Source organism: Ranitomeya imitator, chromosome 1, assembly GCF_032444005.1.
Source record: "Ranitomeya imitator isolate aRanImi1 chromosome 1, aRanImi1.pri, whole genome shotgun sequence".
In the NCBI taxonomy this organism is placed as follows: domain Eukaryota; kingdom Metazoa; phylum Chordata; class Amphibia; order Anura; family Dendrobatidae; genus Ranitomeya; species Ranitomeya imitator.
The window spans coordinates 784,775,295-784,797,500 of NC_091282.1; the positions used below are offsets into that span (position 1 = coordinate 784,775,295).

Sequence of the window (22,206 nt, forward strand, 5' to 3'; positions counted from 1 at the left end):
TTACATTGGGCTTGTTGCTCGGGTCGAGTACCTGAGCATTCCAATTTGCTGGACTCGAGCAATGAGCACCCGAGCAATTTAGTTCTCGCCCATCACTAGTCTGTATGTATGTGCTCTGTTTATAAATATTTGTATGTGTTCTGTGTATAAATATATGTGTGCGCATGTATGTGATTGGTGTATACTTGCTTGTGTGCTATGTGTGTCACATACTCTGTGAGTGTAAGGGGATAAAAAGACTGCCCCTTTAAGAATCGTTTACTGCCATGTATTTGTGATATGCTATATGTATGTTATGTTATGCAAGTGTGTTAAGAGGGAAAGTCTTGTAGTAATCATTTTTAGCCACTAGATGTGGGGCATTATAGTACTGACTTTCTCCCTGTAAATAGATATCATGGGGGGTTAGTTGGGGAATAAAGTAGCTGGATTTCCTGGACTACAGTCAGTTAGTGCTCGGCTGGGCGACATTCTCGAGCTACCCAAAGCCTCATAATGTTGCAGTGAAGTGTTCAGCCATCCTGAAACAGCTTGCCAGCTAACGAAGTGATAGCTGAAGAAGATAGGAGGTAGAGTTCCTCAGAAACAGGGGATTGAGTTCCCCAGGCAAGACTGCACTGCAGGACACGGCAGGGCAGACGGGCGGGTCACTCAGTATGTGGAGGTTGCTAGCATTGGTGGACTCCCTTGGTGCTGGGGTGAAACGGTTCAAGGACCCCCTGTATACAGTAAGCGTACACAACGAGTATGCCGGGAAAACATACAGTGTGGTACAACCTGATCTTGAGCCGTGTGACAGGGAGAGAAGAGAAGGGCAAGATGCAATATCATGTATCATGGAAACTATTGTTGTTGATGGAATGTATATGGATGTGCTGCGAAGGTCCGAAAGTAAAGTTTTGCATTTTGAGCTATACTTGGACTGTGTAGGCCCCATCGGTGCCAGGAATGAAGAGGTAAGTACAGTACAAGGGAAATGTGAGTCAACTGTAAGGGAAGGCCAGGTTACTTTTCCCCGAAGAAACTCAGCCATGACACCTGCCCTGGTCTGGCCTTTTACATGTGTATGTAGCATCCACTTATAAATCCCAACTGCACAGACAACAGTTTATAGCTGTAAACATGACATCAAACAACCAACAAACGAGCAAAATGCTGCTCATTCATTGAGCCACTGGATGGTTTTTGGTGGAATATCGCTCAGTGCGAACTGCCGATGTGCTGCTGCTAACATGATACTTTATGGGGACAGATTGATCTACTGATGATTTTTCTCTGCCCATAACTTGTCATCTTGTGTAAAGAGACCAGTAAACGAACATCAAATGACTGCAATATTGTCTGTTATGCTCGTATTGCAGTCCGAACTCAGTGCAAGTCAATGCAACCTAAATGTTTTGTGTGTAATATATGAGAATTTAGGGCCCTACTATGTTTTTTTTGCACACGGTCCCACTTGGTGTAAAACCAGCCCTGCTAACAAGATATAGGTGATATCCAACCAAAAAATCCTGTACTCAGCCTACTGACTACTTTTCTGCCCAGTGCCCCTCCACTGGTGTCTACATACTTCCTGCAGCTGCCACTTACCGAACATCCATGTGACCACTGCAGTCAATCATTGGACTCTCATGTATAATGAGTGACAGCTATGGACAGTAATTGATGGCAGCAGTAATGGAGGGATGTACAGTACATCATGTTATCAGTGCAGCTGCCGTAACCCTGATAATACAAGACTAGAGTAAGAACACCACAGAGAGTAGGCACAGCGCTTTATTGTGACAAACGTGTTGGATCTCGTTCTATTTTGTTGGGTTCATCACTCTTCCGCTGAATATATCATTAGCAATATCCTTGTTATGGATGGAGATTAAGAACGGTCGGTCAAATTTGATGTGTGGTGAAGAACTGAGCTTCGTTATCCCAATGGCCGTGGCGGCAGCGGCTTCTGTTCCCTCCTCATCCACTTGCAGCACGGCTTTATGGACAGCCTACAGAGGTTGAGAGCAGAAAAGTCATAAAATATAGGTCACCTGCTCTCTTATTGAGTCTTTAAAAGTGGTCATATTAGGGCTCCTTTCCACTTGCGAGATAAAGGTCCGTGTCTCGCATGTGAAAACAAAGCTCTGGCGCCGGCACTTGGGAGCGGAGCGTGCGGCTCCATGTATTGCTATGCAGCCGCATGCTCCGCTCCCAAGTGCCGGCGCCATAGCTTGGTTTTCACATGCGAGACACGGACGTGTTTCTCGCAAATGGAAAGGAGCCCTTAGGAACATTCCCTCCCACAAGTCCCACAAGAATCAGCTGCAATGACCAGAGAAGGCAACTGACTTTTCCTTGTGCTGCTCGAGAAATGATGCGTAAATCTTTGGACAATTTATTTTTAATAAAAATGTCTTTTTTGACTAAAAAACATTGGGAGGGGTGAAATAATTTGCATGATTTTTCCCATGGAGCAGTGCCAATGTGATTCCAGACGGTCTCATTAAGGAGATTCAGCCCCTAAAAATGATTCTTTGCTGAAACCCAAAATTAATTTTACCTTTGACAATTTTAGCCTGGAGTCTCCCGTAATCCCGGATAGGTCGGCGTGGTCAGAAAATAGCTCTTTCATACCCAATTGTTCTAGTTCCTTCACAAGATCTAGCTCTCCGGACATGGAAAATTTTGGAATTGATAGAATAATTTCTCTGTGCAATGGGAAGAAGTCTCATTATATCATAGAAATGTCCCACTAAAAAGTCCATGTTCACACTGCAATCATAACTTAATTGTACCGTTACAATAATAACAAGTTCATTTTCATCTGCAAAACCATACTGAGCAAGTAACCTGCACTAAGGACAAATAACATACCAGTCACAGCCTGTAAATTGCAGAAGTGTGAGTGCAGCTCTGAGGTATAATATAGGATGTAACTCAGCATCAGTAATGTAATGTGTGTGCACAGTGACTGCACCAGCAGAATAGTGAGTGCAGCTCTGGAGAATTATATAGGATGTAACTCAGCATCAGTAATGTAATGTATGCACACAGTGACTCCACCAGCAGAATAGTGAGTACAGCTCTGGGGTATAACACAGGATGTAACTCAGGATCAGTAATGTAATGTATGTACACAGTTACTGCACCAGCAGAATACTGAGTGCAGCTCTGGAGTATAATACAGGATGTAACTCAGGATCAGTGCAGGATCAGTAATGTAATGTATGTACACAGTGACTGCACCAGCAGAATAGTGAGTGCAGCTCTGGAGAATAATATAGGGTATAACTCAGGATCAGTAATATAATGTATGTGTACAGTGACCCCACAAACAGAATAATGAGTGCAGCTCTGGGGTATAATATAGGATGTAACTCAGGATCAGTAATGTAATGTATGTACACAGTTACTGCACCAGCAGAATACTGAGTGCAGCTCTGGAGTATAATACAGGATGTAACTCAGGATCAGTGCAGGATCAGTAATGTAATGTATGTACACAGTGACTGCACCAGCAGAATAGTGAGTGCAGCTCTGGAGAATAATATAGGGTATAACTCAGGATCAGTAAAATAATGTATGTGTACAGTGACCCCACAAACAGAATAATGAGTGCAGCTCTGGGTTATAATATAGGATGTAACTCAGGATCAGTAATGTAATGTATGTACCCAGTGACTACACCAGCAGAATAGTGAGTGCAGCTCTGGAGTATAATATAGGATGTAACTCAGGATCAGTAATGTAATGTATGTACACAGTGACTGCACCAGCAGAATAGTGAGTGCAGCTTTGGAGTATAATATAGGATGTAACTCAGGATCAGTAATGTAATGTATGTACACAGTGACTGCACCAGCAGAATAGTGAGTGCAGCTCTGGAGTATAATATAGGATGTAACTCAGGATCAGTAATGTAATGTATGTACCCAGTGACTGCACCAGCAGAATAGTGAGTGCAGTTCTGGAGTATAATATGACGTCTCTTCTGTACATTGTGAATGTGTGAGATCTTATAGATTTGTTACCTTGGTTTCATTGCATTGTTCCATTCCTCTTCTGACAAATTCGCAAGGGCTTTTTCAACTTCAAGAAATTTCCCTTTTTCTGGTAAGATAAAAAATGCGGAGGTGTTTCCTTTGTAGGGGACTTCGACAATTTTGCATCCAATCTCAGGTAAATAAGCCATGAGATACTCTCCTTTTCTGCTCATCATCGGCACCTTCACTACTGTGTTCTCATCCACATGGAAGTCTTCTTCTCTGGTATGATCTACGTTGAAAGCGTGTTCCCAGGATCCTACAAGAAATCCCACCAGTATTTCACTTATTCCTTATTTAGCATCTGTTACATTTCTGCAGTTGTTGAACTTTTTGATCTTCCAAAAATTTAATTCTTTCTCTATTTGTATCATGGTGACGTGAAACCTGTTATGTTTCTTTACAAAAAAGTGACTCCACTCTTACATTTTTTTAGCAAGGTTTTCAGACACCATAAAATTGATACTTTTCCTTTATAACATAATTATATAATTAAATCTGATGTCTAGGGGTCTCACTCGCACCTCCTTCCTTAAGATTGCAGCACTCCAGCCTGAGTCATTGTTTACCAGGCATGATCCTGTTCCTTTAGTAGTGACTGTGCCGGATCCAACAGTTCAGTCACTTGATTGGGACTGATCTACAGCACCAGGAATGGTCACTACCAAATATACAAGTCCATTCCTGGTGCCTGGTAAATAAATGGAACGCAATACTCAACAGAGCAACTCTGCCTCTTTCATTCAGCTCATGAAAATGACCAGAATTCAACCTCCATAAATTATTAAAACCCCTTTAATGAGGAGGCGCCTAATAGAAAATTTAAAAAAATGCTACGATCCATTGTCTCTTTTTTGCTGCCTATGGAGCCCTGCTATGGTTTTTAGAGGAAATGGGGGTTTCCCTGTCTCTTTACACCCATAACAGCCATATTTGATTGATTCACTTACTAAAATCAATTGATGATCGTTTTCCTCCTTACCTTTGAAGTACATTGTGCTGGTGATCATCATAACAGTCATTGGATCAAGTTTGTCCAAGAGATGTTTAATTTTCCCATTGGTTTTCTTCTCCACGTAACTATTGATTTGTTCTAAGGCTTCTTGTACTTTGTGGAAGTCGGTGGAGATGGCTTCCGATTGGTAGAAGTTTTGGGCATCGTCTAAGAATTTCTTTAGAATATTCAGCTTGGAATCGATGAAGAGTGCGATGGTGCTGTCCAACTCAAGTCCACTTTTCGGTTGCTTAATGATGTTTAGAAGCTTCTGGAAGCCTTTGTGGATCATTTCCTCTGATACCGAGGATTTGTTGAATCCAATTCCTTCATGAATCTGACTGAGGGTCTTGGACTTAGCACCAAGTGAGAGTAAAGCAAATGCTTTTGCGATACTCAATGGAGAAAAGAGCAAGTTGTCATGAGGGTGAGCGTCAACCAGTTGGTAGTAGAGCTTGTAGGAGAACTTGAGGATTCCTGTGGCTATCTGGTGCAAAGCTTCTGGTTCATTGTTGTGTTGGCTATCGTGGTCATGGTCATCATCATGTGGTCCACCATGGTGTCCACACACAAATGCACAAATCAGAGCTTGGCTGAAACACAGGAAGATGAAAAGCTTCATTTTATCTGAAAAAGACAATATTTCATCCTAAGTATGTGAACCACTATATTTCTCGTCAATTATGTTCAGGGCTTGATGTACAACTTAGTGAACAAAGCTCCTGTTGTATTATGGTCACCGTAGATACCCCAAAATAATGCAGTAAAAAGTAATCAAAACATGATATTTACAAGAGTAAATAAATAGAGGAGGATCAGGCTATCAAAAAAACAATGGCACTGCCTGAAAAAACAAGGTGATCCCATTTGTGGGCCCAGGTGTCAATCAATAGTCCATATGGATTCAGCCATACATACAGATCTCGGGTGCTCTTCAGGAAAAAACATGTAATTCCAATGCCATCAACGAAGAACAAGAGAAGGCACTCACCGATCTAAAATTCCAACTTTTTGGAATCTTCATGCATAAAGCTTCATGGCCGGGGGAGTGAGGAATGGAACTCAGGTGAGCAGGAGAAGATGACGGTTGTTTCGCGATGCAGACCCGTGGAAGCGCAAGCACAGTGCAAAACGGCCGTCGTCTTCTCCTGTTCACCTGAGCTCCATTCCTCACTCCCCGGCCATGAAGTTTTATACATGAAGATTCAATAAAGTTGGAATTTTAGATAGGTGAGTGCCTCCTCTTGTTCTTTGTTGATGGCACCCTATATGAAACAGTATGAGAATGGCGCCCCCGCTCATCAGCGACTGGCCCTATCTACCCTGAAGTGCCCTATAGATAAGTGATGGCTAATATACACTAATATCATCAAGGTTGGGTAGACAGTACTTTATAGGAACAGCCAGAGAAAAAAGGGAAGATGAATGTGAAAGCAGGTGTTTAAAAGGTCAATGTGAAGGAGACTCACCATGTATAGTTATAATAGTTAATATATGATAAAGAATGTGATAAGTGACCCCTCTGAGCTGTACCTGAGCTGAAGACCTGCCTATACAGTGGAGGTTGGCATCCTACTTGTCAGTGGATATGGTGCCCCTGCTCCACAATGGCTGTCCCTGGGAATCTCTGATCAACACCAATCCCAGGAGCCAATAATGATGAGTGGAAGCAGAAAGTGGCAAAGATGCCTGCAACAGCTAAATCCCCACAGTGGTGCAGTGTGGGTCAACCCCTGTCTATTTAAGAAAAAAACATGTCTGTACGGCATATATAATAACATAGAAACAGCGGTGGTAGAGACAGAGGAGGTACTTATCAGATGTCATGTGACCTCTCCACGTTTCGCCACACGGCTCATCAGAAGGTAAGACAAGTTGATGCTGCACGGTGCAACAGCATACTCCTTCATTTATATAATAACGCATGGTATGGCCTTATAGTGTCTCCCCCAATGAGGTACAAAAATTAGAAAGTCAGAGGTAAAACTGAGAGTAAAGGGCACAATCACCCATGTCTCTCATCAAGGGGACATTATACGGCACTCATGAAATGATAGATGTACCTCACAAAAAATGTACTCGCCAGGCAAAAAACAACCCCACACATATATCCATTGATAGAAAACTGAAAAAATGTTATGCTTCTCAGAAAAAGGAGATACAGACAAAATTTATTGTTATTTTTTTTTACTATGCTTTTTTTTTGCAATCTTTTTTCACCGTCAGTTTTTGTTCTAATTTTATTCCCACTGCTCCTCTGGGTATGCCAATCTTTCTTTTATTAAAATCTGCCATATGGCTCCAGAGATGTGGGGCCTTTTTATGCTAATTTCTGTGGTATTTACCAAATGGGCGCGACAAAAAATATTTTTTTTCTCAGGGCGTGTCTTGAGCCACTCTGCATAATTTCCATGTGATTGAGCACTGCCCTCTTGATAAAGACCATAAAAATCAGCACCAAATAAAAAGACATATGTCTTTGGAAACATGTCGGATTTTAGAAAAAAGAAAAAATGCAATACTCAGGGGAGCAGTGGGAATTATCCACAATAAGAACCTATTTCCTTATGACCCGGTCCTCTTTAAATAAAAAGGCCTTTTTACTGCAGCCTAAATGTTTCAAATACAAACCTCCTGAAAAAAACATTGATAGGTTTTAATTTCTTCACCATTTCAACCCGCTTTTAAAGAGAATTATGTTTGAATTAATATGCAAAATAGGAGAAAAGTATAGTATCAGATGACCAAATTAGTATTAATCAAAAAAGAAGAATTCCAAAACTAATATAAACAATAACTTTATTTCAAATACCAAAAAACATAATGGGAATAAAAACTAGCACAACGCCCAAAATCCCTAAAGTCAGGGACTGGGTAGATAAAAATCTGGCCTATTGGTTAAAGGGCAAATGGGTGGGAGCGGGATAGAAAACCCTATACGTCCCTGATTACTCCCTGCCTGTCAGCGGAGGTTGGCACCCTCTTGAACGCAATATGGCGCCCCCGTTCGTCGACGGCTAACCCTAAAAGCCCTACAAATCCCTATAATAATGTGGGGATGCCAATACTAATAATGCCTTTGCATACCTAATATCTAGCACTCAGACACACCAAATTGCATATACCACCAAAAAACCAGACAGTAAATCACCAAAAATCACTAAGTTAGGAAAGCCCAAACTGACCGTACCAAGCCCTACAGATGTATAAATATCTAGCTCTCCTACTTAATGGCTATTACACCCTCACAAAAACCCTACCCGGTAATACCTGCCTACCAGCGGAGGTTGGCACCCTCTTGGATGCAAAGTGGCGCCCCCGCTCCTCGGCGGCTGTCCCTACTGACCCTTAAACGATCCCTATCAAATGGGGATCCTATAGATAAATAGGTGTCTAGGGGGGCTACACTGGTGTGCCTTACCAAACTACCCCTATTACTCGGTCAGACAATAATAAACCACCAAATGACACAAGCACACAGTAGTCTAAAACAGTATAATTGTTAAAGCACACCAGAGTATTTAACAGATATTAACAGCTACGAAGTCGGTATAACAATGACCTCCCCCAGGTAAAGTATTATATAGATAATAGATGCTTATAGCCACAACACTAACTCAGATGATAGAGAGAGATATAGTATTACTTCAGAAGATTGACGGAGTTGTGGTTAAACAAGGGACTGTCTTAGGCTCGATCGATGTGGAGGCCTTATATAGCAGCATTCCCCACAATATGGGCCTTAGTGCGCTTCAATACTTCTTAAGAACTAGAGCCGTCTTCTTTGAGAAACACAACAATTTTGTGGTTGAATTGATGGAGTTTATCTTAACCCACAACTATTTTCTTTTTGACAGGAAGTACTTCCACCAGCTCAGGGGGACCGCGATGGGTTGCTCTTGTGCACCCTCGTATGCAAATCTCCTCCTGGGCTGGTGGGAGGAAACCATTGTGTTCTCTGGTACAGAGGAATGGTGGACAAATAAGATAACAGCATGGTATAGATACATCGATGATGTCCTGGTGATATGGAGTGGCACAGTAATGGAGTTTAACAGTTTTGTACAAGGTCTTAACAACAATGTGGTGGGCCTTAAATTCACGTCAGAGAGCAATATGTGTGAATTGGCCTTTCTTGATGTTAAGATCACCATCAATGAGAATGGCATGCTAGATACACGACTGTTTCGGAAGCCGACGGCTACAAATGCCCTTCTTCGGTGGGAGAGTCATCACCCGGCTCCCCTTAAGAGGGGCATTCCGCGGGGTCAATATCTACAAGCAAAAAGAAACTGCTCCAGCCCTGCTACCTTCAGGGTACAGGCATATGATCTAAGAGAGAGGTTCAGGGACCGAGGCTATCCGGATGAGGTCCTTGTTCCGGCCTTTAGAAATGCTGTGGGGAAAGATAGACGGTCTCTTCTACAGACTAATAGGAAACCGGAGGTCAATGATATCCCGAGGATCATTGGTACCTATGACAATCAGGTCAATCGAATTTACAGTGTCCTCAATAAACATTGGGGTATTTTACAAATGGATGGGACCCTGGTAGATATCATCCCAGGTAGACCTCAGATCACCTTTCGTAGGGGACGTTCCCTGAAAGATCGGCTTGTACACAGCCACTATAAAAGACCAAAGTATGAAGGTACTTGGCTGGATAGACGGGTCAACGGTACTTTTAGGTGCAGTAATTGTTCATTTTGTGACTTTGTAGTACCGTGTAAGAGCTTCACCAGTGCATCTAACGGAAAGCAATTTTTCTGTAGGGATTTTGCCAACTGCAAAACCGTCGGGGTGGTCTATATGGCTACGTGTACATGTCCACTGAATTATATAGGGAAGACGAAAAGAGAATTAAGAAGGAGGATCGGGGAACACCTGGGAGATATAAAAAATGGTAGGGATACCCCCATAGCACGCCATGTTTGGGAGGCACATCAGGGCAATAAGGGGGTATTGTCTTTCTGTGTCTTAGAGGTGGTGAAATAAAATGGTAGACGAGGGGACTGGGATAGGGTTATCCTGCAAAAGGAAACCCAATGGATATTCAGGATGGAGTCGGTGGTCCCGAGAGGACTAAATGAGCGTTTGACTTATAGTTGTTTTGTGTGAACTGTTTTCATCTGGTTCCGCTTCTGGCCTTTTTTCCCTGATGTGAATATGATGGCCGTGTAGACCTATTAGACGGTTTGCAGGATGTATTATCTGACTGTAGGAGTTTTATTTTAACTCCAGAGCTATCTAATGAGAGATATCATCTTTATAATGTGTGTTTGATAAGGGTAATGGGGTTTGGGGATTTGCCAATTGATTTGGTGTGCGTTCACTTGCTATCTGAGCGCTTTATGGTCAGGTCATTTGTGAGCACCTTTATTTATACCTGTTGCTAATCTAATTAGAGCTAATGGTAGTAGCCATTGGCTCTATGGTTCAGATCATTCACTGGCAGGATATAGGGGTATTAAAAAATTAATTATAGGCTCACATCGGGGTACCTTGCTATAGTTTTATCGTACGTAGTTACCTTATATGTGTGCAGAGGTTGTGGGTCAATGTGCATATATATTTGTTTAGTGTGTAGGCCCACTGTGCAGAATGTAGCGTGCAGCGTGTAGTTATGCCGACTAAATATCAGAGACATTGTCCTTGCGCACGGCTGCATGTTCTATTAGGTCCTTCTGACCGGGAGTGCGTGCGCAGTGAAGTCCCGGGACCCGGCGATTAAGTACACGGCGCTTGCGCTGTGTGCGTTTGTCTTCAACAAGATGGCGGCCGGCAGCGCATGTGCAGTGCCGACTAATGAGAAATGGACCTCTAGGGTCTAGAAGTGGCGCGCGCGCAGTACGAGGACGCCAGGGTAAACACGAGAGTTATGGCGGTGATGGCATACAGCTGCATATTTTAACGTACAGGTACCGATTCCAATTTGGGAAGAGTGTAACAGTTTTTACATCTAAGCATCATTTAGCCCCCCTCCCCTTTGATTGTTCATCTTAAGGGCGGTGGCTATTTAATGGTGGTTTGGGCAGTGTTATCCCCATGCCTACAACCAGGCACAGCACCTATCTCTGATGTTTCCTTAGCACACGGATTTTGACTTACCCATAAGCCTCCTGAGGAACCATATCATGGGGGGGAAACGCGTAGAGGCGAGACCTGAACACAGATAAGTGTATCTGGTCTTTTAATTGTTTGTTTTTTTGGTATTTCACTATTTGCACTTTTACAATTGTGGCACCGCTTTAATGTTTATATATTAGTTGGATTGTGCCCTAGGTAATACTATATCTCTCTCTATCATCTGAGTTAGTGTTGTGGCTATAAGCATCTATTATCTATATAATACTTTACCTGGGGGAGGTCATTGTTATACCGACTTCGTAGCTGTTAATATCTGTTAAATACTCTGGTGTGCTTTAACAATTATACTGTTTTAGACTACTGTGTGCTTGTGTCATTTGGTGGTTTATTATTGTCTGACCGAGTAATAGGGGTAGTTTGGTAAGGCACACCAGTGTAGCCCCCTAGACACCTATTTATCTATAGGATCCCCATTTGATAGGGATCGTTTAAGGGTCAGTAGGGACAGCCGCCAAGGAGCGGGGGCGCCACTTTGCGTCCAAGAGGGTGCCAACCTCCGCTGGTAGGCAGGTATTACCGGGTAGGGTTTTTGTGAGGGTGTAATAGCCATTAAGTAGGAGAGCTAGATATTTATACATCTGTAGGGCTTGGTACGGTCAGTTTGGGCTTTCCTAACTTAGTGATTGTTGGTGATTTACTGTCTGGTTTTTTGGTGGTATATGCAATTTGGTGTGTCTGGGTGCTAGATATTAGGTATGCAAAGGCATTATTAGTATTGGCATCCCCACATTATTATAGGGATTTGTAGGGCTTTTAGGGTTAGCCGTCGACGAGCGGGGGCGCCATATTGCGTTCAAGAGGGTGCCAACCTCCGCTGACAGGCAGGGAGTAATCAGGGACATATAGGGTTTTCTATCCCGCTCCCACCCGTTTGCCCTTTAACCAATAGGCCAGATTTTTATCTACCCATTCCCTGACTTTAGGGATTTTGGGCGTTGTGCTAGTTTTTATTCCCATTATGTTTTTTGGTATTTGAAATAAAGTTATTGTTTATATTAGTTTTGGAATTCTTCTTTTTTAATATGCAAAATAGGTGCTCAGTGTACAGTGGGCAGTCTGAAGCACCAAGCCTTTGCCATTGTGGCCCCTCGGCTTCTCCTCCCACTTCAATGGGACTGCAGTTGTACTGTAATGACTCCAGTGCACGTGACCACTGCAGCCAATCACTGGGTCTAGTAACGCCATTGGCTGCTGCAGTCATGTGCCTGGCAATCTGGAAACTACAACTGGAGCGAATAAATACTAAAGACTAGAGCGTGTTGGAAAGGCATAGATGAACCTGTGGAGGGTGACTGTCATTGTGTTTATTAATTTCCACATATTCAAGTCTTTAAAAGAAAGAGAAAAGTATTTAAAAACTCCTTTACAGTGTTAATGATTGAGTGGAATTGTACTGTATTATATTGTTACATTTTAATCCTTTTTCTTGTTTTCTGCATGTACACATGTAGCATTTTGTATCAACGTGATTGTTCACTTCTCTGTTCAGTTCTCTTACAAAATATACTAAAGAATATATTAAAAAATACCAGTGTGGATATAAAATACAGAGGAGAAAAAGTCTGTAAGAAGATCAGCTCACTAACACCAGGAGAACTAAAGTAAAGTAATGAGTCAAAGAAGAAACAATGCAAAGAGAAAGCAAAAGATTCAACAGCAGAGATAAAAGACAACAGCAACTTTTCAAACTAGAGAGACGATAAGTGAGAAAAAATGGAAAAAAGATCAATTCAATTCAAGAACAGTCCTCTATTCCCCTTTTTCTACGATTCTGGGTATGAGCGGCATCCCAGCAATTAATAATGGAGTATACTGTAAGGGATCAAGTAACTGTGGCCCCACATATTCATTCCATGAATTAATTTGGGTGAATTGATGGCTAATTCGATCATGATCCAATCAAGGATTGATCAATTATTACTAATGAAAGACACTGGTATCATTAAGCAAGCTGGTATAAAAGGACGGAGTGTTCAGCTCTCAGCACATCCCTGATGAAGAGGGGAGATATCCCTTGAAACTAGTTGGAATTGTGCCCCGTTGCGCACCAGTCCTCACTTCCTAGCGACGTCACAGAAGCTCCGCCCCACCCCACAACCCTAAGCGCCGCCCCACGCGAGGTGTCAGCGTTTTCCACGCCCTGACTGTCTGCCAGCGTCTTCACCGCTCAGCAACAGCTTTGAGCTTGCTCATCCAATACCCGGCTGCACAAGTAAGCGTACGACACGCATTACCCAGCGGTAAGAGAAATCTATTCTAATCACCGCTATTATCTATTCAGTGCTTAACACCGGTGTCTCCATCAATTGGACCATCATTACCCAAAATCCAAACATGCTGCCTCTGCCTACACCGCAGTAAGTGTCCGCCATTTATGGTCCAACGTATCTGCTACAATTTGAGTGTTACACTCATCAATCAACTGGTTATTCCTTCAAGCACAGCCTTGCTTTTGTAAGCACACCATGAGCAAGCGCTCTGAATCCAGCCCCTCTGGCATTATTTGCATTCATCATTTCTCCTAGGGGATCCCTACTGTTACTCAAACTAACCAGTAACTACTCCTATTTCATAATGAGTACAATGCTAGCATACAGCTACCTTTCTTTATTATGTTTTCCATGATTTGTACCATTATTATTTCATCAGTGTCATCCACAACCAGATGAAATTCATATTTATTCCCTGAATACGCCCCACATCGAGTGAGTATTCAGTCACTTATTTTCTTATTATCTCAGCATAGCGCGGTGATTCATTACTTATTTTTACAGCCTAGCATTTTTCCAGGAGTTCTCACAAAGCCTGTTGTTATCACCAGCTGCATCTGAGATTCTTCTATATCCATTTCTTGAGTGGACAAGCGCCTGTGTGTACCCATCTACTTTACCGAAAATTAGAAATAGGTGTGAAAGTGAAGAAGAAGAATTAGGGATTGCAAGGTTAAGGAAAAGAAAGATGGATGGAGGAGAAGAAGGGGAGGTAAGGAAGAAAAAAGAAGAAAAGAAAGCAGAAAAGTAGAAGGAGGTAATGGAAGTAAAAAAAGAAAAGCTCAGAGCGCAAAGAAGAATAATGAGGAGAAGAAGGAGGATTAGGAAGATGAAAGACAAAATGGAAAAATAAAAGAAAATAAGGAGAGATGAAGTGAAAATGAAAAATAGAACGAGGTGAGAAAAGGGAAGATGAAATGGAAAAGGAGAAAAGAAAAGAAGTAGGACAGGCGAGAATATAAGATGAAATGGAATTTAAAAATAGAACAAAGAAAAGAAGAAATGGAAATAAAGAAAGAGAAGAACAATTGGTAGAAGCATGAAAAATAAGAAGAGAATGAAGAACTAGAAAAGGAGGTGGAGAAAGGAAAGAAAGAAAACACAGAAGATAAGACAAAAATATAAAAATCAAAAATATGAAGCGAAGAAGATCAATAAAGAAGAATAAGCAGGAAATGAAAAGGAGAAATAAACGTAGGCAGAAGTAAAAGAGAAAAAATGGACAACAAAAAAGGGCAAAGTAAACAAGCAGTAGAGAAAATTAACATAAAGGAGGGCAAGAAAAAATAGAAAAAAAAATAAAAGAAAATAATGACGAGTAGAAGAAAACACAAAGTAGATGAAAAGTAAGAAAAACAAGAAGAATAACAGAGAAGAGGAAATTCAGGAATAGGAGATTAATTACACATGAAGAAAATTAAAGAAAAGAGAGAGCATATGAAGTAGAAATATTAAAGATTAGTAGGTTGGAAATGAAAGGAAGAAAGTGAAGGAGTGCGATGTTCTGCCAATAACTGCTATTTTTATGCCGGCATAAAACATCTGATCAAAATGATTGTCAGGTGATCACAGATATGTGTATTACATGGGCCAGTAATTGGGAATGAGCATCAGTAAGATTATCCCATGGTCTCCAAGAGCCATTAGTCTCACATATGCCTCCTGCTTTATCAGAGGCTCAGGCGCTATCCTCTACCTCTCCAATATTTTACACTTAAGCTTTGATTGTTTCTATAAAATACAAGAAGGAGGGATTATTTGAATTACAGTAAGGACAGAAGACTAAGTAGAAATTTGAGCTGTAATACTCACCAGCCGCTCTGGGATGAGTGGAGATGTGAAGCCGTCTCTCCCTGTATATATAATATGTATATATGTGTATATTTACTTTCAAACTAGTACAAGGTTGATTTTGTTTAAATCAGAGTGCAGCAATCTTTGTCCTGTACCTTGATTCTACTGATTAAACAGTGATGCAAGATGCTCAGGTAAAGCTGCATGCCAACTCAGCCCAAAAGTGGTGTGGAAAAATTACAAAATCCTTAAACAGTATATTCTGCTTTAGGCGACTGTTCAGAATAAGCTGTTATGTGTGAATAAGGAATATTTCTACCACTGGTCATTAAATCACTTGTGTCCTGCACTGTAAACACGTTTCCCAGGCACTAACCCAAATTTTCATCTGTCATTGAGTTAGTCGGAGCAGACTAGGTGCTATAATGTCTCTCATGTATTGTACACCCAGACATGAGGGATTCCTGCTGTTCTGCCACTATGTAGCATGTGCTCAGAAGCAGCAGCAGCATGGAGGACATTACACAGCAGAACCTAGCAGTGTAGCTGTGAATCCAGTCTTGGGAGAGATCATACACTTAGGAAAATGGGAGTGGGAGGAAAATGAGTGCCCATAATTGGAAAAAGAAGTATATTTCTCTGATAAGATGTTACTGAGTTTCTTATCTTTCCTTGTACAATTGATTTCCACTTCTATTGTTCTCAATATGGTCACCAATTCTGTTCCATCAGACATCTTATATGACCCAATTAAACATCAATATTGCTACTCACCTGTCTCAGGTCCATCGCTGGCTTCTGCCTCTTCCCCCTATGGCCGTCTCGCTCTGTGCTAGTCTGTGCCAAGCACTACAGTAGCCCGGCATGTATGTCTGGTGTCACTGAGGCCGGATCAGTATTCGGATAGTTGTGCACTCTGCTTCTATGAACTTTCCTGTAGTGAAGTGTCATTTCTCGCTTGTCTTTGCACCATCCAGGAGCCTGATTGTTTTCTCAGCTGCTCCCAAGTGATATCCTGTACCAAGCATATACTAGTAGCTGAGCCCTGCTATTCCTGGGGCAGTCTGCACCCTCAACTCTAGTAGGTCAAGGTACCTGGTAACCAACTCATGCTATTCCTGATGCTTCCTGACTGCTACGACCCATGACCGTTTGCTCCCATTAAGTGTACACACAACAGTTGTCAAAACTTTTAAAACTTTTATTGGGAAATATAGTCATACCATTTCCATCTTTTCCTTTGGGTAAATATTTTGGTCGCAGCTAAAACAGGCAATATCTGCCAACAAATGGGGTGTAGGGAGATTACTGCCATCCAGTCTCCTGGGCAGGTATCTTCACCACCAACAAAACTCCACCCTTCCGCAGCTGCAACTGAATCAACATCTAACAAAAGGGGAGGGAGGGCGGGAAACAGGTCCAGGTCCAGGGACAGATGTGGCTTCAGCTCTTCCCTGTGCCAAGAGCAGGGGATAAGCCACGCCCCCTCCCGGGGAGTTAACCCCATATTCATTTTGGCTTCACTTAAAGGGAGATCTCCGTAATACCAGAGTGGGGGGGGAGGCGCAGCAGTCAGGGGACAGCGGCATAAGCCGCAGTGTCCCTAAGACTGCTACGACCCATGACCGTTTGCTCCCATTAAGTGAACACACAACAGTTGTCAAAACTTTTAAAACTTTTATTGGGAAATATAGTCATACCATTTCCATCTTTTCCTTTGGGTAAATATTTTGGTCGCAGCTAAAACAGGCAATATCTGCCAACAAATGGGGTGTAGGGAGATTACTGCCATCCGGTCTCCCGGGCAGGTATCTTCACCACCAACAAAACTCCACCCTTCCGCCAAGGAGGAGCGAATATAGAGAGCTACGACCCCCCCAACGAATGCATCGCCTGATCCACCCCTTCTCTAATACCATTGAGGAGGATGTCTAAGCCCGCCTCGTTCAAATGGACTCCGTCTGGAAGCAGAAAACCGGAATTGTCCCCTTCCAGCTGATGGTGCCGAACAACTACACCATTCTTAAATCTTACGAATTGTGATATCCTCTGATTTAGCGTGCGTCTGGATCTCTCCATAGCATTCAATTCTCTGGCACCCCGCCAAACCAGCCTTGGGATTATTTCGGACCAAACTAGATGCATCAACGGGAAGAAACTCGGGAACTTGTCCATGTCCGATCTGATCAGCGTAAGTAGTTCAGCCCGCGGGAACGAAGCCAGGTCATTTCCTCTGGCATGGATTACTACAATGGTGGGGGATGAAGCCACCCGTGCAATGTGAACAATCTCCGGAAGAACTTGGGACCACATCATGCCTCTCAAGCCACGCCATATCACGTCGACATCGTTGAATCCCAAAGATCGCCCTCCTGGGCACAACTCGGCGCGACGTGCAGCCCAGTAAATGTACGAGTGGCCCACTATCCAGACGCTGGGACGCACCCCATCTAGGAATAAAAATGTACAGTTAGCCAAGAACCAATAACCCGACAATCCCAGGAAGTTCCCCAATGAAATACCGAACCTGTTCCCGGATATAATGGTACCGAAAACGACCAAAACTTTATAACAATAAATCAGGCCTGATGTATCTAGTAAAACAGCGGGATCTCCATCTACCCACCCTTTGAATTTCTGATTCAAATAAACCCGCTCTAGATGCTTCTGTTGCTGCACCTATCCGGAATGAGTGAGTCCCAAATTCTGCCGCGGGCAATCCCAATAGTGACAACGTTCGTCTCAAAATAGCTAAAAATTGGCCCGACACTAGGGGAAGCCCATTCTCATGAATGAAAAATTGGGAACCATCCTTTCTAAATCGCATGTAATTCCTAGTTAACGTTAATGGGCAAATGCCCTTGTTGATGGCAAATATTGGGAACCAAGTACCCCTGCCATCCTGATCAGTTTTGGATTTGCATATTCTAATTCTTAAACCATCGTCACAAATTAGTATGTCTTCTCACCTAAGGCCACCAGGTTTATTCAGGGCAGTAGGAACAATCTCACTGACCCGCATGGCCCCAAAGAATGCTAGGCAAAAAGCCGCCGACGTTAGCGCAGCTTCGTATTTAGAATCGCAAACAGATTCCGCAGCTTTAACCAAGCTCACTAGCAATTCAAAGGAGATAGGACGCCTGTTATCACCGTGTTTGTCCGTTCGTCGCCAACCTTTCAGTAGCTGACTGACTAGGAAGTGTTTCGTGGAATCTGGCCAACCTTGTAGCTTGAAATGGAACGCTAACGCAGACACGCGGTTACATGCCACTGAACCAGACACTCCCATGGCATGCATTTTTGATAGAAATGCCATTGTCACCTGCATTCGAGCATCCTCCGAAGACCCCACTGGTTTGCCATCTGCTAAAAGACACCACTCCTCCCACGCCTTACCATAGGCTTTCCAAGTCGACGGGGCTATCGATGAGTGTATTAATGGCATCAGGTCCCCAGGACATCCCAGATCGAATGTGGGCAATCCACCTCCTCCAAGGAAGGCGCCGTCCCAGTAAATCCTGCGAGTAAAACCCAGTTAATAAACCATAGACATTCTCATTGCTGACGGTTAGTGCATACGCTTTGAACCAAACATTAAACGTTAAGCATTTTAATACTATGAACCTAATCAGGTCTAAAACCAGCGGTGAAGGAGATGCTAGATAATTGATGGCATGCGCCCCGCCAACGTTTTCGAGTTGTAAACGAATACGCTTGTTAGCCAATTGTGGACCCCAGACTTCCATGGCAACTGCCACAGGAAGAAGTTCGATCAAAGTAGAATCTTTGTTCCACTTCCTGGAAATCCAGAAAGCAGGCCAATTCGCAGTACACAATTTGTCACCAAAGCGAACACTGAAACCCGTGTGACTAGACGATGCAAAAAACAAGCCCATGTCCACCTTAGAGCATTCTGTCTCCTGAAAGCAAGTCCTACCAATGTAACTGCTGAGGAACAGCTTCCATGTGTTTAAAGGGACACTGTCACCTGGATTTGGAGGGAACAATCTTCAGCCATGGAGGCGGGGGTTTTGGGTTTTTGATTCATCCTTTCCTTACCCGCTGGCTGCATGCTGGCTGCAATATTGGATTGAAGTTCATTCTCTGTCCTCCATAGTACACGCCTGCGCAAGACAAGATTGCACCTTGTGCAGGCATGTACTACGGAGGACAGAGAATGAACTTCAATCCAATATTGGAGCCAGCATGCAGCCAGCGGGTAAGGAAAGGGTGAATCAAAAATCCCAAAAACCCCGCCTCCATGGCTGAAGATTGTTCCCTCCAAATCCAGGTGACAGTGTCCCTTTAAATCGGAACATAGCTGTGCTGTAATCCTGATTCTATGATGTCTTTGACTCACCCCTCTCGTGGCTAACATCAATCTGCGCGAGAAGATCCTGCCCGTTGGCATGACCCTACAGGCAAAATTTAAGGAGCCAAGCAGAGACTGCAATTGTGTTAATGTGACCTTACCAACTGAGATACATCCGCTGATGAGATCCAGCAGCTTGTCAATTTTCTCCTTTGGCAACCTAAATTCCATGGCGACCGAGTCGATTTCGATCCCGAGGAATGTGATCACTGATACTGGCCCTATCGTCTTCTCGGGGGAAAGTGGGACCCCAAAATGTGCCATGGCATCTTTGAATTGGGCAAGGGCTGTGGCACATACGTCTGAGCCCGCTGGCCCGACTATCAAAAAGTCATCAAGATAATGCGTGATGGCGGTTAGCCGGGTAATCTTGCGAGCGACCCATTCTAAAAACGTGCTAAATAACTCAAAATAAAAACAGGAAATTGAACACTCCATGGGAAGACATGTGTCGTAATAGTATAGATCCACAAATTTAGCCCCAAGTAGGTGGTGACAATCCGGGTGTACCGGGAGCAGCCGGAAAGCAGATTCTATGTCCGGTTTGGCCATAAGGGCCCCCGGGCCAGCATTTCTGACGAGGTCAACCGCTTTGTCAAATGAAATATAAGTGACGGCTGTTTCATCACTGGGTATACCATCGTTGACAGACATACCCTTGGGGTATGAAAGATGATGAATTAATCGGTATTTACCTACTTCTTTTTTGGGGACTATACCCAGGGGTGAAACACGTAAGTTAGGGAAAGGGGGGGAATTGAAAGGACCACGAAAACGACCCAACCTGATTTCCTTCCCCAGCTTCTCTGCTAATACGTTGGGTGGTTCTGGTGACCAATTAAACGGGATGAAAAAACCAAAGGAGAAACCGACATGCAGCTGGGCCGCGGCCGACTTATTGGGGTATTTGTCCAGCCATGGCCCCATTCTTTTTACGCTCACCGGCGTCGTTAACCTCACCTGTAGAGGGTTTTTTTCCGGAGATAGCTTTTTGGGGCGGACGTGTGCATTTTGCCACTGGGTGGGGGCCTCCGCATGATGAACACTCATGTCTATATTTGCAGAGCCCATAGAACTTACAGTGCCCTTCGTTAAATAACCAGCACGAACCTGGTCTACGAATGGCTGTTGCTGCAGCGTTGTTATTGGACCCGGCAGCGGGCCCGTGAAAGGATTGGGTTGTTCTCTGAGCCATCATCAAGCGGAGCCACGAATCCGTGGCTTTCATACCCCAGCCCAATTGAGGATTGGCGGCCAATCGACGGCGGAAATCTTCATCATATTTCCACCATGCTGATCCCCCATGTGCCTTATAGGAATTATAGATGCTATCTAAGTATATAAATAGCTCGGAGCACCTTTCGGGGTGCCTTTCCCCCATAACACATCCCAGAACCGCAAAAGCTTGCAACCAGTTATTAATGGTTTTTGCAACTTTTGGCTTGCGCTCATATGTTTTATCACCCAACCGCCTCTCTCTATCAACCGAGTGCTGATCCGTGGAAACCAGAGACCATATGTCAATGAAATCATTGGCCCAAATTTGTTCCTTAATGGCGCTATCCAAGTGGGCCCCTAAAGGAGGGACTCCACAGAATAGGCCATCTTTATACACATCCGGGCGGGGAGGAGGGGGCTGCCTGGACAATCCCGCTGGTTGTAGCAATTTTGGATTGACATAAATCCTGTTTCCTGTGATTGTATTGGCTACTGTATCTGAAAGGTTGGTGTAGGCTCTCTCCCCTCCCCATGCCCCGATAAAGGGGTACTCACCAATCGGTGCACCGGTATCCGGACAGCTTGCTTCCCGTGCCGCGGGAGTCATCGGACCTTGACGCTCCATGCGATGTATAGACCTACGACGAGAAGACTCCCGCCTGTGTGACCTGCCTGAAGAACTACCGGATGAAGAAGGCGAGCGCCACCGCGAGGCTCTAGACCGTCTACTACGCTGGCTGGACCTAGATCTATACGAACGCTGTTTGCTAACGTGACGGTCGCGCTTCCTATGTCCACTTCTGCGATGCTCTCTGGGGGATGACGATGATGCCGATGATGATCTGCGCGCGGAGCGGATACCCGCACTCTGTCTATTGTCCAGACCCGGATGCCAGCACCCTGAATTGGGGCACGAGCACCGGTTGCCATCCGTGATCGTGAAGTTGAGGCGTCCTGGTGTTCAACTACTGCCGCTTGAGAGGGAGTAATTTGCCCGCCTGGTATTTGCGAATACGGGGTACTAAAGATGAGTGGGTAAGGTGGAAACTGTGATTCGCCCCCTAAACTAGCCTGTGTGTATGCACTATGCTGACCTTGTGCTAATATTATGTGATGTGATCTGTTGTGAATTCTGTGGCAGAGCTCCCTCCTGTGGTCACAAGTGGTACTTCGGCTGATTCTCTCTGGGAGCTTCTGTTTGTGGAGGAAAGTGGTACTGCGGCTTCTGAGTTTCCTCCCTCAGATGATCTGGTGAGGTCGTTAGGTGCTTCTCTACTTAACTCCACCTAATGCTTTGATCCATGCTTCCTGTCAATGTTCCAGTGTTGGACTTGTTTTTCCCTGGATCATTCCTGTGGCCTGCTCCTCTGCATAGCTAAGTTC

The 22,206-nt window shown here is 43.7% G+C and overlaps 1 protein-coding gene across 1 annotated transcript; it reads right to left on the minus strand.

The window, feature by feature from the left end:
* Positions 1–1,758: 1,758 nt before the first annotated feature.
* LOC138658120 (alpha-1-antitrypsin-like protein GS55-MS) lies at positions 1,759–15,658 on the minus strand. The gene is made up of 5 exons (XM_069745660.1): positions 15,252–15,658; positions 5,011–5,649; positions 4,017–4,287; positions 2,546–2,693; positions 1,759–1,994 (listed from the first exon to the last, which is right to left on the minus strand). Exons 2-5 carry the CDS (start codon positions 5,642–5,644, stop codon positions 1,806–1,808), a joined length of 1,242 nt encoding a protein of 413 aa, XP_069601761.1. The 5' UTR covers positions 5,645–5,649; positions 15,252–15,658; the 3' UTR covers positions 1,759–1,805.
* Positions 15,659–22,206: the final 6,548 nt, after the last annotated feature.